General features: G+C 54.1%; 1 protein-coding gene across 2 annotated transcripts in view; it reads left to right on the top strand.

The window, feature by feature from the left end:
- The window catches only part of EFR3B (EFR3 homolog B), a 133,110-nt gene that overhangs the window by 107,602 nt on the left and 12,763 nt on the right, over window positions 1-12,745 (top strand). For both annotated transcript variants that reach the window (XM_084623863.1, XM_084623864.1), the window contains exons 11-19: window positions 143-254; window positions 3,745-3,796; window positions 4,388-4,560; window positions 5,415-5,490; window positions 6,987-7,148; window positions 10,316-10,447; window positions 10,872-10,939; window positions 11,513-11,640; window positions 12,151-12,242. In XM_084623863.1, the coding sequence (XP_084479989.1) occupies window positions 143-254; window positions 3,745-3,796; window positions 4,388-4,560; window positions 5,415-5,490; window positions 6,987-7,148; window positions 10,316-10,447; window positions 10,872-10,939; window positions 11,513-11,640; window positions 12,151-12,242 (995 nt within the window). The remainder of the gene's footprint in view (window positions 1-142; window positions 255-3,744; window positions 3,797-4,387; window positions 4,561-5,414; window positions 5,491-6,986; window positions 7,149-10,315; window positions 10,448-10,871; window positions 10,940-11,512; window positions 11,641-12,150; window positions 12,243-12,745) is intronic.

Genomic DNA, 12,745 nt, shown 5'->3' with positions numbered 1-12,745 from the left:
TTCTGTGTGGGATGCTCACTGACCGCTGAGGGCAGAGATGGGTGCGCGGGCGTCTGCTGTGGAAATGGGAACTGGGCGTGTGTTTCTCCTGCAGGTTGACCTTGACGGTCTTGCATGGTCTTAGTGCTGTCTGTCTTCTCAGGTTCCTTTGCCAGCACCCTCCCCACCTATCAGAGGTCCGAGGTCATGCTCTTTATAATGAGCAAGGTCCCACTGCCTTCTCTGCACCACGCTCTAGACGCTGGGAAAGCTGGGTGAGGACAAATTTACTTCTCTTCTCTCCCTGCCCCTCCTGCGGAAAGGGAACCTCTCTCAGGTGACACACTGGAAGCTGATCAAGAATTGGGTTTGGATTCGCTCCAGCAGGGATCCCTGGGGAAGTGTCCCCTGCCTCCCCTGGACATGCACCAGGCCAGACTTTAGTTCATATCCCGGACCAGTTTTCAGGAAGGTCTTTGACTCTTGGGGCCGCTTCTCTGATTCATTGTACAGTAGAAGACTCCTTTCACTTCTAGGTCCCTGGTTCAAATCCAGCCTCCGGTGGTTGAAGGTAGTGTCCATCCATGACCTTTATAAAATGAGCTCCGGTCAGCTTTTATTGGATGGGTGCCCAAATCACAGAGCCACCACCACAGCTGGTCCCCTTAGTAACCGAGACACCAAAGAGCAAGTGGGCCATGGAGGCTGACCTCCTGTCACCCCCGCCTCCTCAGTCAGTGCTTGGTACATTGGGAGGGCCGTGGCAAGGAAGCTTGCACGGCCATTTCTGTGACTATCGAGACTGCCATGCTTGCCATCTGCATTCACCCTCCAAATTCCCCGTCAAAGCCTCTTTACGGCGCAGTTAGAAAGGCACGTGAATCCAGTGTGTCATGAGCAAAGGGTTTCCCTCTTCCTTCTCACGCTTTGCTGCCTTTTCAGAATGTGACTGAAATCCTTATCCCAGGGCAAGAGAGCTTTGGGAGAGCAGAGCTTTAATAAGAGCGGCCATATTGGGTCAGACCCAGGGTCCATTTAGCCCAGTGTCTTGTCTTCCCACAGTGGCCAGTGCCAGGTGCTTCAGAGGGAATGAACAGAACAGGGCAATTATTGAGTGATCTGTCCCCTGCTGTCTACTCCCAGGATCTGCCAGTCAGAGGCTAAGGACACCCAGAGCGTGAGGTTGCGTCCCTGACCATCTTGGCTAATAGCCATTGATGGACCTATCCTCCATGAACTTACCTAGTTCTTTTTTGAACCCTGTTATAGTCTTGGCCTTCACAACATCCTCTGGCAAGGAGTTCTACAGGTCGACTGTGCGTTGTGTGAAGAAATACTTCCTTTTGTTTGTTTTAAACCTGCTGCTTATTAAATGCTTTAATGCTGCATCTCCATCCTTTCAGGCAGACGTGGCCACAGGAGACTAGTAGCTTCATCAGAATTAGCCATGTGGGTTTGCTTGACTGTTCTGCTAGAGGCTGGAAGTGCGCAGAGGGCTAGGGTTTCAGGCAAGAGACACAGTCAGGAATCCTGGCTGGTATTCCCCACCCCGTCACTGACTCACTGAATGACCTGGAGCAAGTCGCTCATGGCCTGAGGTTCCGGGGTGTGGAGCACTCAGCTGCCACTGAAGACAGTTTCCCTTGTCTCAACCCAGGGGGAATGATACCATGATCACTAGCATCAGCTTGGAGATTAGAGACCGCTCTCCGGCCGGAGTGCAGGTGGCCGACCGCTTGAAGTCACTGATGCTGAAGGGGAGCGTCCATATACGTACACGTCCTAGTGTAAATTCTGTGCTCTGATTTATGGGCCTGGCTCCTGGGGAAATAAAGGGTTCTGAAGGCCAAATTCAGCCCTAGTGCTAGAAGTCTAGTTCTGGCTCTAGAGAAGTCTGTCCTTTCCTGGAGGGAATGCCTGTACTGAGAGGGGGAGGCGTTGTAGCTACAGAGCATGACAGCTAGAGATAAGATGATGTCCCCATAAGTCGGGTCACGAGTTCAGCCTTGGCCAGTGACTAGAGCCGGGTACAAGTACATTTGGGAAAGGGAATAAAAACCAGGGATGTGACCTAAATCCAGAGATCAGACAAGAATAGCGGCCGCTCGCTGCTGATCACAAACGGAGCTCCCTGAAGGGCTGTCAGTGGTAGATGTCAGTCAGGCCCAGATAGTGCAGGAACTGCCTGTTCTTTTCGTGACGAATGCCCTGCTGCTTCTAACTTGTCTCGTGGCTGAATTAGAAGAGCTTAAGGAAGCCAGAAGGACAAAGCAGGTCATAGATCTCTCTGTAGCTTTCCAGAGGGATGGGCCAAGCTATTGTAGTTCCCATTACAGAAGAGGGCATGTCAGATCTTAAAGCATCACCGATAACTGTGTGGTATTTAATGAAGCGCCAGCCCATTTGTGTTAACACCACAGCCCAGAGAGCAGCATTCAAGCTTGTGGCTAGTTTGTGTGTAAAGCTTTTACCCTCAGTGAGTAGAATAATGCTATTTAGTTTTTGCTATGGAAAAGAAACACGAGACTAAGGGTGTTGGGGGACAAAATAGAAACTGCTATTTGGAGCCAGGATAATGGCAGCAAAGATGAGAGATACTAGGCAAAGCGCTTTGGAGGGTGGTGCCAGATTCATATCGCGACTAGATTCTTAGCGCTTGGTGTGTACAGGATTCGTATGGACAGCCTCATTTACGCTGGTGTAATTCCCTTGACTTCAGCGGAGACACTCCTGATTTGCACCAGTGCAAGATCAGAATCAGGCCCGCTAACTTCAGTGCTGCCCCTGCTGTGAGATCAGAGTCAGGCCGGCGGCCCCCGGCGGGTGAAAGCCAGGCGTTTCCAGGCTCGGGGATGGCAGACTGGAGTCCCAGGAGCCATTTAGCGCAGCACCGCTATCCGCTTCATCCCCAAGAGTTTTAAAATCTTACTAGACGCTGCGGGAAAGACGCAGCTGACTCCGTGCGAGGGTGCGAACTCGTCTTTTACCCCAAGGGTTGCTCTTGCTCCTAATGAAGTCACAGCTCACAACTGATCCTTGTGGGACGTGGCTTCCTGCCAGGGGCTTTAGCCTTGGAGTTCAGAGCTAGAGGGCGCGGAGAGAAGTCTTGTACATGGCCGAAGGACGATCGCGTTTCCCTGCAAACTCCCCGTGATGTTAATTGATCCAGCGAGCACGGACTGAGTTAAAATTCCAGCTGCGTCTATGCTTAAAATGCTACAGTGGTACACCAGCAGCCGCACTGCTTCCGCGTAGCCACTCGCTGCGGTTAATCCCCTCCCCGAGAAGTGGTAGTTAGGTGAACAGAAGACCTGGCGCTGTTGAGAGGGTGGGTTAGTCTGGCTTAATCGCATCCCCGAGAGACATAGCTATGCCAATGTCCGCTCCCAGTAGAGACCAGCCCCCACATAGGGACCTCAGGATTTGTCTTACTGTGCAGTGACCGGGGGTGACTGTAGGATCACTGTCTGCAAACAGGAGGGTGTGAATGCTAAGGAGGGAGAGGAATTACGTCTGGTGGCCTGCAGGGGTCTGACTAGGAGCCAAGGGCAGTGACATCTATTGAGCAGTGAGTGCCCCGTATTAAGGTTAGTGGTGTGGCCACCGTTGCTTGAGCTGTTAAAACTGGCCTGGTTGAGGCATGAGGAAATATCCCATAGGGAACACTCCTGCCCTGGCCCTGGCGCAGGGAATAAACTGATGGCTTTGGGTTTGTGTAAGTCTCTTTTCCGTGCCGAGTTCAACGTTGGTTTTTGTCCCCCACAGGGAGAATCGGAATCGCCTGACTCAGATAATGCTGCTGAAATCCCTCCTGCAGGTACGAACGGGCTCGCCTGAGCAGGTGTGGTTTGGCAGCAAGTGCCCATGTGGTCTCAGCACGGGCCTTGCCCTGGGACAGCCGCTGGCTGGCGGGCGGGCGGGCATGCACCTGCCCTTCCTCAGGAAGGTTTGACTGCTCACCCTCATGCAAAGAACAGTACCCATGTTCGAACACACTATACCAAAGCAAGGACTGGCTGAGTGGCTCCGTGGCTAGTACCCTGCCGTGCCACATGGGTTCGATTTACAGTCCCTCTGTCTGGCTTTTCGAAGCTAGGGACGCGGTGTAGGTTGCAGGTGCAGCCCCGGCCTGTGTGCTGGAAAAGTGGTTGCTGCCCTTCAGGACTCCCCATGCAGCCTGCCTCTGCACCAGCCCAACCTGTAGCCTGTTGGGGCTGCATGGAAGCTCCCATGCCAAGCTGCTCCCTGTGCCACGAGGGGTTAAAATGGAGCTCGGGCTGGTCCTCTGCAGGCCAGAGCATCTCTTCCGCCCATCCCCCAGCTTTAGGAAATGCTTTTCTCTCCCTGGGACGTTTTCCCCACTGGTCATATCCCTCTCTGCTCTCCCTCCACCTTGTGCAACCTGCAGGTCTCCACGGGTTTCCAGTGTAGTAACATGCTCACGGCCCTGCCTAGCTCTTTCCTGGACAGGCTGCTCTCGGCTGCATTGATGGAAGACGCCGACCTGCGTCTCTTTGTCCTCGAGATACTGATCAGCTTCATTGACCGCCATGGAAACAGGCCCAAGTTTTCAACTATCAGGTGCGCTGGTGTGTTTCACCCCGACGGGTTGTGGCTGGGATCGGACTCTGGTTTTACATCTGGCACCTACGGCACATGTTACAACAGGCATACGCTCACCCTTTAACGCACATTTCCTGAAATTAGTGGTCATTTTTCAAGAAATTAACAGTTTTAGTGTTCGTAAAGAAATGTCGAGAGGCATAATCTGGGGGTGTGATCCCAGGACTGGGAACCAGCAACGACTGGCTACTGATCCTGCTGCTGATTTCCTCTGGGATGCTGAGCATTTAATCGTCCTGTGACTCAGTTTCCCTTTCTGTAAAATGGGGATTGATATTTGCTGTCCTTACGGGGGCAGTTGTGAGGATTATTAACTAACGCCTGTAAAACCCTTTAAAGATGAAACCTACCCAGTACTACTCCCACTGCCTATGCTCACTTCCCAGAGCCTAAATGCCCAACATAATACCCCATTGATTAGGAGCCTTCCAGAACACAGAGACAGGACACTCGGTCAGGGAGCTGACCGTTGAGATGATGATGTTACATACAAGTGAAGGTAACTGCAAACAGAAGCGCTGGGGCAGGAACAGGACAGGGCTACTGCAGAGGACTATGGTCAGGCGATAGCTCAGTCTTTCTACATCTCTTAATAGCTCAGTTTTCTTTAAAAATATGCCACAGGGCCTCCAGCAACGGGTCTTGCCAGACCAGCTTACTCCCTATAAGAGGCGCGGTAGCGGGGCGTGTGGAGGCGGGGATTTGTATTCTACCGAGAAGACTAAGGGAAGGGGCAGTTCTCTGCCTCCTACAGTATTCCGCTGTCTCTGTGTCTTAGATTTCCCTCCCCCCTTGTCTCTCTTTAACTGCAGCACCATCAATGACATCTCTGTCCTGAAGCTGAAAGTGGACAAGTGTTCCCGCCAAGATACCGTCTTCATGAAGAAGGTAGGCAGCTGGCCGGCTTTATTTGATGGTAGCCGCTGGCCGGCTTCTGCGCCAGGTCACTCTCCCACAAAATGCATGTGATGCGGCCCGGTTCCCCGTGTCGCGGAGCAGCGTGGCTGCGAAGAGAGGAAAGGTCTCGGTCCACCCGGGTCTGGGAGCACCCAGTGATCGTGTGAGATACGCTGACCGGATTCTAATAGCTGATCTCCACTCACTGCCCTGCGAATGTTCTTTTGCATCCCCAGACCGTCCATGGTTTTCCGTTGCGAGGGGATCTCCCCGCAGAATCCTTTGCGCAGTTTCACAGAATGCTGTAGTACCTAACAACATGTGCACTATTGAGCGGTATAGTGTCAGAGGCAGCATTTACCTTGGATAATTTCACAGCTACAAGTAATCTTACAGTGATCACCGACGCAATGTCCTGCCCTGCGTATTCCCCATTGCTATAGAGTAAATGAACCCACTTCTACCCACCCATTCAATCATTGCAACTTCCACAGAATCCCAAGAGAATCTGAAAACTGTTATCTAGTAAGCTACACGTGTGCCTTCTGTTCAGTGATGCTCTGGTCGCCTCATTTGTATAACAGGGTTTCTACCCTGTTTATACGCACAAGATTTCCTTTGCAACTAGAAAAGCGAGTTCAAGTTGATGATGAAATCTTAGGACTGGAGAAACTCTCTGGATTCCCCAGACATGATGCTGAGGTTGTGATCCTGAGGCTGAAACCCACGGTTTCTGGCAGTAGGAGAATAAGCTTCCAAACCCCTGCTAATCTGCCCTGGGGGGTGGGGGAACAGGTAGAAAGGACTCGCTGCAGTTTCATAGCATCCGTCTCTTAATGTAAATCTGCACAGGCAGCTAGCTGCCTAGTGGAGCCAGGATTTGGTGGCCTGGTTTTGTACGGACCGTTGGGGAAATCCATGGGTTTGTAGACCCTACCTGATGGGGGGGCCCCTCAGGAGCGACCAGAACACAACCAATAAGGAACCTAGTTTCAAACATTGGATAGGAAGCTAGAGGAAAGCCGGACGGCAAAGGGCATGCAGCCTCGCGCCCCGCCTTAGGACAGTGCTTGCATCCTTTCAGTGGGCCTCGTGTGCTTTCCGGACTGGGGATGGTTTTTGGAATCAGGAGCTGGACCCTGAGATGTGCCGACTTGAGGGGTCTCGGCTCCTTACAGAAGGTGCACAGCCTCTCACAATACGAGACTCCAAAAGGCAGAACTGCTCCCCCTTGAACATCGTTGGGCCAGATTCTGCCCGTGGGAGCTGTAGATGCAACCGAAGGCAGAACGCAGCCAGGCAGCGGCTCCCCTAGAGCAGAGTTGCCGGAGGGCTAATGTCTCTAGTACTTAGCGAAGGCTGGCTAGAAGCACCTGCCTGCGTGACTTGTGCCGTGCTGGGCTGGCTCCCGTTACGCCTCTCTGACAAGAACCCGTATTTCCCCTGGGCCCAGTTTACGTGGTGCCGTGTTCTCTTCTCTCCGGCAGCATTCCCAGCAGCTCTACAGACACATCTACCTGACGAGCAAAGAGGAGAGCAACGTGCAGCCTCACTACGAGGCGCTCTACAGCATGCTGGCGCTCATTAGCATCGAGCTGGCCAACGAGGAGGTGGTGGTGGACCTGATCCGCCTGGTGCTGGCCGTGCAGGTAGGATTGTGTGAGCAGTGCAGGCGCCTGGGGGCGGGGCCCACCGTGCAGAGGGCTCCTCTCCCCTCGGTGCAAAGAGGGGATCGACTCAGCTAGGCATGGAGCAGACAGCCCAAAGTGGTGTAAATTCCATATTGGCAAGTGGGTGAAAACAAATTTACCAGGGCTGGATTCTGGGCTCTGTTAGGTTGCTTGACGTAATGGAGTTTTACACTGGCACAGTGGAGATCAGGATGCGGCCCCATGTCTATAATGCCTCCCTTTCCCAGATGGGTGCTGTGATGTTGAGTTAGGGAGGGCCCACGGCGTTGCTCCAGATTTCTGTCTGTGCAAATGAGATCCAAGTTTCGCTCAGTGCGTCGAGGCTGGTACAATTCACATTGTGAGGGGCTGCAGGAGGGAAGTGTGATATGGTACTCCTGGGGGAATTCTGCACCGCTGCATGTGAATGGAAATATCCCCTCCTCCGCAGATTCTCTTTGCTTCCCCACAGAAAAATGTTGTGTGTGTGGAAACAAAGAGAAGCTGCACCAGTGCGCACTAGGTGTGGGTGCGTCTGTTCAGGCAGCCGGGGGAGAGATAAGTCAAGGCGAGGGGAAGTGGGGGGTCTGGGCATGCCCCAGCTGCCCAGGGACATTAGGCCTGGCTGGGTGTGGGGAGGAAGGGGGAGGAGGAGAACGGCATCTGGGGCTGGGTCAGATCAACCCCCGGGAACCTCCCCCAGCTGCAGGAAGCTCTGCACTGTGCGGGGAGGGAAGAGGAGGCTCGGCGGGGGTCTAGGTGTAGGGGTGAGGCTCAGCAGAGGGGGTTGGGTGCGGAGGGGTGTGTCTAGATGCACGGGGGTTGGGTGGACAGGGGGAGTAGCTTCCCATACAGTGACCCCCTCCCCCCATTTCCTGGCCCCATTGCTCTTCAGCCACAGGGAAGGAGTCACTGTGCGGGGAGCTGCTCCCCCTATATGCCTAACCCTCATGCATCTGGACACTGCACCCCCCACCCCCCCGGCACCCAATCCCCCCCGTCAAGCCTCACACCCCCCCTGCACCCAGAACCCTCCCACCGAGTCCCACTGCATGACACCCCCTACATCAGGAGCCTCCCCGCACCCAGAACCCCTCCACGCCACTGACCCCTCCCGACACCCAAACAGTCACCTCCCTAAGTCTCACACCCTGCATTGGGAGCCCCCCACCCAGACCCCTTTCCTGTGGAGCCCCAGCCAGCTGTACCCTGACTCCCCCCCACCAAACCCACTCCCCCAGCACCCCAATTCCCCTCCCCTCCCCACTGAGCCCTAACTACCTTCACTTGGACTCGCCTGCAGAGTCCCATTCCCCCGACCCTGAACCCCACAATGAGCCCCTGTGCATCCAGATCCTCCCTGTACACACCCCCACCCCTGCCGAGCTGCCCGCATCCAGGTTGTGCCACACAGAACCCACCCGGTACTCTTGAGGGAATTCTGTACCAAAACTTACAATTTTTAGAATTCTGCAAAATTCTGCATGTTTTACTTGTCAAAATAACACAGTAACAATGTAACCACACCATTTTCAATTATTTGCTGACCAGTATTTTAAAATAAATTACTATAAATAAATAATTGAAAATGGTGTGATTGTATTGTGTTGTTTTGACAAATATGCAGAATTTGAAAACCTAGTGTGCAGAATTTTTAATTTTTTGGCGCAGGATTCCTTCAGGAGTAATGTGGGAATGGGAATTACAGCCGCACTTTCATTCTGTCCCCTTGGTTTGCAAGTTCCACCATCTTCGTCTTGATCACAGTCAAGTTTCAAAATCTGAATGAATATTTGAGAACCGTTTCTCTTCCACGTTTGCCCAGTCGGTACCAAACCCTCTTCTCTTTTAGCCTTTCACTGCGATTAACATTATAATAGTCTTTTTATTTCTCTGCATCAGGTACCCAGAAGCCTCTGGGTACCTTAAGAAAATGGAATAAATAGCAATACAAAAACGAACCAGTAAATGCAACGTAGCCAGTAAACCCAGATGGGAAAACAACAAAACACGAACATGACAGCAGCCCTGCCCTGCCACTCACCTGTCGCACACACAATGGCAGTGAGCAAAGCCACCTGCCAGTAAGATGGAAACATAATGCCGTATGTTCGGCAAATGCAGACGAACTTAGCTACTACCTTTCTGCGACAGATTGGTTTCAATGGAACATCTACTTAATAGTAGACCTAGAAGATGCATGAAGGAGGGTGTTGTTCTGAGGTGAAGTGGTTGAAGGGACATCCAGCTTCTGAGCCTAAATCGGTGTGGCACGTAGACATCTCGGCATTTGCCCACACGGGGCTAGCACTGAGGTGGAGAAGCAGCTCTATGTTCATATCCCATCCATGTTGTAGGCTGCTGGCCTGTCTGCCCAGCCCAGGAAGGAACCAGCGTCACCCCTGAGTCTATTCCAGGCCCTGAGCTTTATTTCTTCCCTGTAAATTCAACACGTTAGTCATCTCTTCCCAGCTAACCCGGGGTCTTCTGTAGGGGCCTCTCTATTGCCTTCAGGTTTCCACCATCCGACTTTCCTGCCACAGGGACCAATCTTGCTCCGGTCGCTCTCCATCCCAACTGAGCCACTTGCTGGTTTGTAGGCTCCCCTGACGGCTGGCAGGGAGGCAGCTGATCCGTCACAGACATAGGCGCCCGCTCTGTGGGTGCTCTGGGGCTGGAGCACCCCAGGAAAAAAGACAGTGGGTGCTCAGCACCCACCAGACACAGCTGATCAAGCAGTTTGGCGGCTGGGAGAGGGACTTGGGGGAGGGCAGTGAGCAGCTGGTGGGGACCTCAGGGGAGGGCACGGTGTGGGGCGGGAAGAGGCGGAGCGAGGGTGAGGCCTTAGGGGAGGGGGCAGAGTGGGGGCAGGAAGAGGCGGAGTGAAGAGGAGGCCTTGGGGTGGGGGTGGGGGTCTGGGGGGGCACCCCTTGGGTAAAATAAAAATCCGTGCCTATGGTCACAGGCGAGGCTGGGCCCAACTCCCCTTAAAGCGCCAGCTGCCCTGGGACACCTTTTTTTGGTCCCAACCTCTGCCAGTTAGTTTGCTGTCTCCCCATCCGCCTGTCCTTGCTTGGCTAACGAACTAACCCGCTCCCCGGTCTGGCCCCTGCTGCCGGGTCTCTCCCTGTCCGTGGGCTTCGCAGGAGATCGCCCAGATCAACGAGGATAACCTGCCTGTGTACAACCGCTGCGCCCTCTATGCCCTCGGCGCCGCCTACTTGAATCTGATCAGCCAGCTCACCACGGTGCCCGCCTTCTGCCAGCACATCCATGAGGTCAGTGCGCCTTGCAATGAGCTTGGAGGGTCTCAGTCAACTGTGACCAGATCGGGGTCTCCATCAGGAAATCCCTCCCCTCCCCCCCGCAGGTAGCACTTACTGGCCCCCTCGCTGATTGTCTCAGCAGGGAAGCCGAAGACTGAATTCCCCTCCCACTCCGAGAGGGGGTGGCTCCAGGGCAGGGTGGAGGCAGGCCCGGGGCTGAGGTAGGGGGTGTGTGTGTGGTGGTGGTGGGGTGCTTGTGTGGCCTCTGCCCTTGCAGCGCCTGTTCTGTGGGTAGCTAGAGGATTGTTGTCTCCAGGGCTGTGCATCGGGCCCCTGTCCCCAGCACTAAATTGGCCTTAACGAAGAAGCCTGAACAGCTGCAGCTGAGTTGGTTGACAAGCCGCTGACAGGTTCTCTTCCCTTCCCTCCCCACTAGGTCCTCGAGACAAGGCAGAAGGAGGCGCCGTATCTACTCCCAGAAGACGTGTTTGTGGAGACGCCCAGGTAAGCACCTCTGCCATGGAAGGCACTTGTCACCCTTGATTTGAGCTGCGAGCAGCGGCAGAAATCCTGCTGTCCCTGTCAGAACCGTCGCCTGCAGCCAGGCGCCAACAAACTGTGGCCCTTTATAATTCTCCATTAGCAGCCCTTGTGTGGGATCGAATTGCCAGATGAGTTGAAGGAGGAATCCTGGAGAAGTAGCTGCCAGGGAAACCTCCCAGCCGAGTCATTTCCTTTCCCTTGGGTCCTTCACTGAGTCGAGAACGTGCATCAGCTCAGCCCCGCCCCCCAGGTGGTGGCATCACCTCCTCCAGGCGGAAATGCCGCGGGGGCCTGGTTCTGATCTTGCTCAGACCAGTGTGACTCTGCTGTCGCCAGTGTGAATCAGAGGCGGATCAGGCTCAGTCTTCTGTGCCCATCTGGACCGATCTGGCTGTCTTGGAGGGACGTGGAGCAGTCCCAGTCCCCTGTGCTCACCTGGAAACCCTACAGGCCTCTGAACAGCAAGGGCCCAGGTAACCCAAACTGCAGCATGCCAGTGTCGTCACCTGTTTTCCTCCCTGTTCAATCACACAGGCTGACGAAGAGCTTGGATCACTTAGTGCCCGAGGTCTTCTTCCGACAGAGCAAGATCAGCGAGGTGCTGGGAGGCAGCGGCTATAATTCAGACCGGCTCAGCACCCCTTACATCCCCCAGCTGACAGGTATGGTACAGAGCGTCCCTGTGCGCTGCGGCCTTTTTCCGTTGCTGTGTCCTGCCGTGCAAGCAGCATGGCTCCTGGTTAGCTTCCGAGATTCAAGTCCTTCCTTTGCCATAGACTCCCTGCGTGACCTTGGTCAACTCACTTAGTCTCAGAGCGCCACCTGGACAATGGGGATAACTGCACTGGCCTGCCTCACAGGGGGCCGTGAACATGAATGTATTGTGAGCAGCTCCGATGCTACGGCAGCGGGGGGCCAAATAACTACAGGAGAGAGAGAAGTGGAACCGTAGGGTCAGAAAGGACTGCAAGGGTCCCCTCATTTACCCCCTTCTGGGACTCAGGATTTGTTGGGTCTAAACCATCCCCGTCAGATGGCTCCAGCCTCCTTCTGAAAACCTTCCACAACCTCTGCATCCTTCCCTCTTCTGACCCAGACAGCCCCCTTCCGAAATGCCTCCGCGTGTCTCCCCTCTCTGCCTTCCTGACGGGTTGGCTCCCCCTGTTTTCCAGATGAAGATCGGTTGTCCAAGAGGAAGAGCATTGGTGAGACCATTTCTCTTCAGGTCGAAGTGGAATCGAGGAACAGTCCCGAGAAAGAGGAGGTACTGGGTGCTGCCGGTTTGCCGCCTGCACAGGCCAGCCTGAGAACGGTCCTTGTCGTTGCACCATGTCACCAGCAGGAGGGGTGCTTTTTGAGGCTTGCCTAGACAGCTCCTCTGCTGGTGCCCAGTGTCCTGAGCCGGCTGGATCGGCAGGGGAGCGCTTGCTTGGGACAGCCATTTTCCTATCCAGTCTAGGGATGGCAGAGCCCTATTAGATCATGGAGTGTGAACCCAGAGGGAGATGATTTCCGGCCTGGGACGCTTTTCCTGAGGATGTTTCCCTTAGCCCCCAAAAAAGGAGGACTTGTGGCACCTTAGCGACTAACAAATTTATTAGAGCATAAACTTTCGTGAGCTACAGCTCACTTCATCGGATGTAGCTCACGAAAGCTCATGCTCTAATAAATTTGTTAGTTGCTAAGGTGCCACAAGTCCTCCTTTTCTTTTTACGGATACAGACTAACAAGGCTGCTACTCTGAAACCTCCCTTAGCCCATTACTTC

This window comes from Lepidochelys olivacea, assembly GCF_965140295.1.
Source record: "Lepidochelys olivacea isolate rLepOli2 genome assembly, chromosome: 3".
Taxonomy (NCBI): Eukaryota; Metazoa; Chordata; order Testudines; family Cheloniidae; genus Lepidochelys; species Lepidochelys olivacea.
Note: the sequence above shows the minus strand (reverse complement) of the source record. Positions and strands in the feature narration are given on the sequence as shown.